This window comes from Halyomorpha halys, unplaced genomic scaffold (genome assembly GCF_000696795.3).
Source record: "Halyomorpha halys isolate HHAL.00 unplaced genomic scaffold, Hhal_1.1 Scaffold676.1, whole genome shotgun sequence".
In the NCBI taxonomy this organism is placed as follows: Eukaryota; Metazoa; Arthropoda; class Insecta; order Hemiptera; family Pentatomidae; genus Halyomorpha; species Halyomorpha halys.
The window spans coordinates 248191-250537 of record NW_027111100.1 but is presented as its reverse complement, the minus strand read 5'-3'; the positions used below and the strand labels follow the sequence as shown (position 1 = coordinate 250537).

The 2347-nt window shown below is 24.5% G+C and overlaps 1 protein-coding gene across 1 annotated transcript in view; it reads left to right on the top strand.

Moving 5' to 3' along the window:
• Positions 1-2347, top strand: part of LOC106685272 (prostaglandin reductase 1) — an 11515-nt gene that overhangs the window by 7920 nt on the left and 1248 nt on the right. Inside the window, exons 5-7 of the mRNA XM_067049188.1 lie at positions 1094-1212; positions 1293-1447; positions 2311-2341. Of these exons, the coding sequence (XP_066905289.1) occupies positions 1094-1212; positions 1293-1447; positions 2311-2341 (305 nt within the window). The remainder of the gene's footprint in view (positions 1-1093; positions 1213-1292; positions 1448-2310; positions 2342-2347) is intronic.

The following is a 2347-nucleotide window of genomic DNA, read 5'->3' as shown; positions in this document are numbered from 1 at the left end:
TGGATAAAAGTTGTATTGAACGGAATTGATTAGCAAACACTCTAGAATCAAAATAAACAACGAACAAACGAAAAACGACAGGACTTTTTGAATGCCCTGGTATATTGTATTTTCAAATATTAGAGTATTTTTATTAGAGGTTTCTATGATTATGTTATATTAGAAGGTTACTAAGGAAAAATTAATTCATATTTCAAAAGAATTATTTATAAATTGTAAATAATTTTTAATTTAGACTTATCAAATAAATTGTTAAATTTAAATAGTACTTTCTTCACATTATTTATACTCATCCACTTTTTAATATTTTTCACAATATTTAACATTTAATTGTTCAAATGTCTCTGCTCTGTTCATGATTACAGTTAATATTTACACAATTCATTTGGTAAGAGACATTAAAATATTACTACAATATATATTTCCCATTTTTATATTGTTTTGGCCATTTTTATCTTCACCTCAGTCTCAATTTCTGTTTTTCAGAACTTCTGAATATCTTCAATATGCAATTTAATATTTTAAAAAATTATGTTACTATTAAAAATATAAATTAAAAATTTCTACCCTCATATTTTGGGAAAATTTATTTATTTCAAAATATATCCAACTATTCTTTATTAATTTACCCTAATATCCAATGTTTCGGCCAACCTGGCCCTCATCAAGGACAATCTATTAAATTACAGCTTTTATTACAATTTATTTCTATTACTAATTTAAAATTAACATTTGAGTTGCCTTAAATTATTACCAGAAAAATACTGTGTGAAATATCACTTCCAACCATATTTTAACTTAACTTAGTTTATAATAAAATTTCTCAGTATAGACTTATCATGTAGATTTAAATTTTTGTGTAATAATATAGGTAATAAAATGTACACGTGCATTTAGGATTCCTGTATTTATTAAATTTGTTTCATAATTGAAACTGAAAACAATATTTCATAACAGATTTACATATGTTTCATATAACGAAATTTAGCAAAACTATTTTACAACCCTTATTTTACAACCAAACCATTTTTGTAGTATCACACTAATTGTATCATTTCAATTTAATATATATATTTTTTAATTTAAATTTTAGGAATTCAGCTTACTTTGGTTTAACAGAGTTATGTGATCCAAAGCCTGGAAAAACTCTTGTTATTAGCGGTGCTGCTGGTGCTGTTGGATCTCATGTGGGACAAATTGGAAAAATTTTAGGTTTATATTATCTCCAATCACAATCTACTTTATAGAGCTATATAATAAATAAAATACTAATAACACATTTTCCACTACAGGTTGCAAAGTTATTGGTTTTGCTGGTTCTGATGACAAAGTTGCATACCTCCAAAAAGAATTAAAATTTGATTTTGCTTTTAATTATAAGAAAATAAACATTACAGAGGCTTTGAAAATCGCTGCACCTGAAGGTGTTGACTACTACTTTGATAATGTAAGTTATCAAGTTAAATATTTTAAAAAAAGTTTTATTTACTGAACCATTTATTGAAAAATAAGATAAATATTTATAACTGACTATGACTGGTAGCTTAAAATGTTTTCAAAGCAGTGATGGAAGTGAAAAATTTGAAATAACTTTATTTTTTAAAATTAATTTATTTCTTCAAGTAAATTGAATTTCACTTCTTCTTATGAAAAAAAAAAAATGATACTGGGGGACTTATTTCTTAGTTGCATTTTTTTTTGTCAGTTCTACTGAAATTTGCAAACAGATAGTACGGAAAAAAAAATTAAATTAATTTTTGAAAGGGTATCTATTTTTTTGTTTTAAGCAAGTTTTTATTTGATAAATATAAAATTTACAATAATTATTATGTAGCTTTGGGATACACCCTTATACTGTACATTTTTCTTGATACTTATTAAATATTAACTAAGTTTTACATTTTGGTAAAAACAAACTGAGAGAAAAAAACCCAAAAACAATATTGAAATAAAATAAAATACATATAATTTATTGATGAAGTTTTACAGTATTATATGTTTTGTTCCCTTGGGTATATGTCTATGATTGTTTGTTTAATTTCCTATTTCTGTTATTAATGGGCTTAAAGAGTTAGGGCAAGATTGGATGAAATTATGAGTCAATTCGTACATGCATTCATGTATGGGTTCTTCTATATTTAGTTCTGAATGCATCTTAGTTATTATAGCTACATTAAAATTAAAAATTAACATTAATAGACACTATCACAATCCCACAAAATGAAGTGTTATTTACCTTTAATAAAATTCTAAATTGTTAAATGTTCTTTTAAAATATTGTTTCTATTTTTTCATGAATATTTTATGCAGGTAGGAGGTACTATGAGTAGTCAAGTTCTTGGTGCTA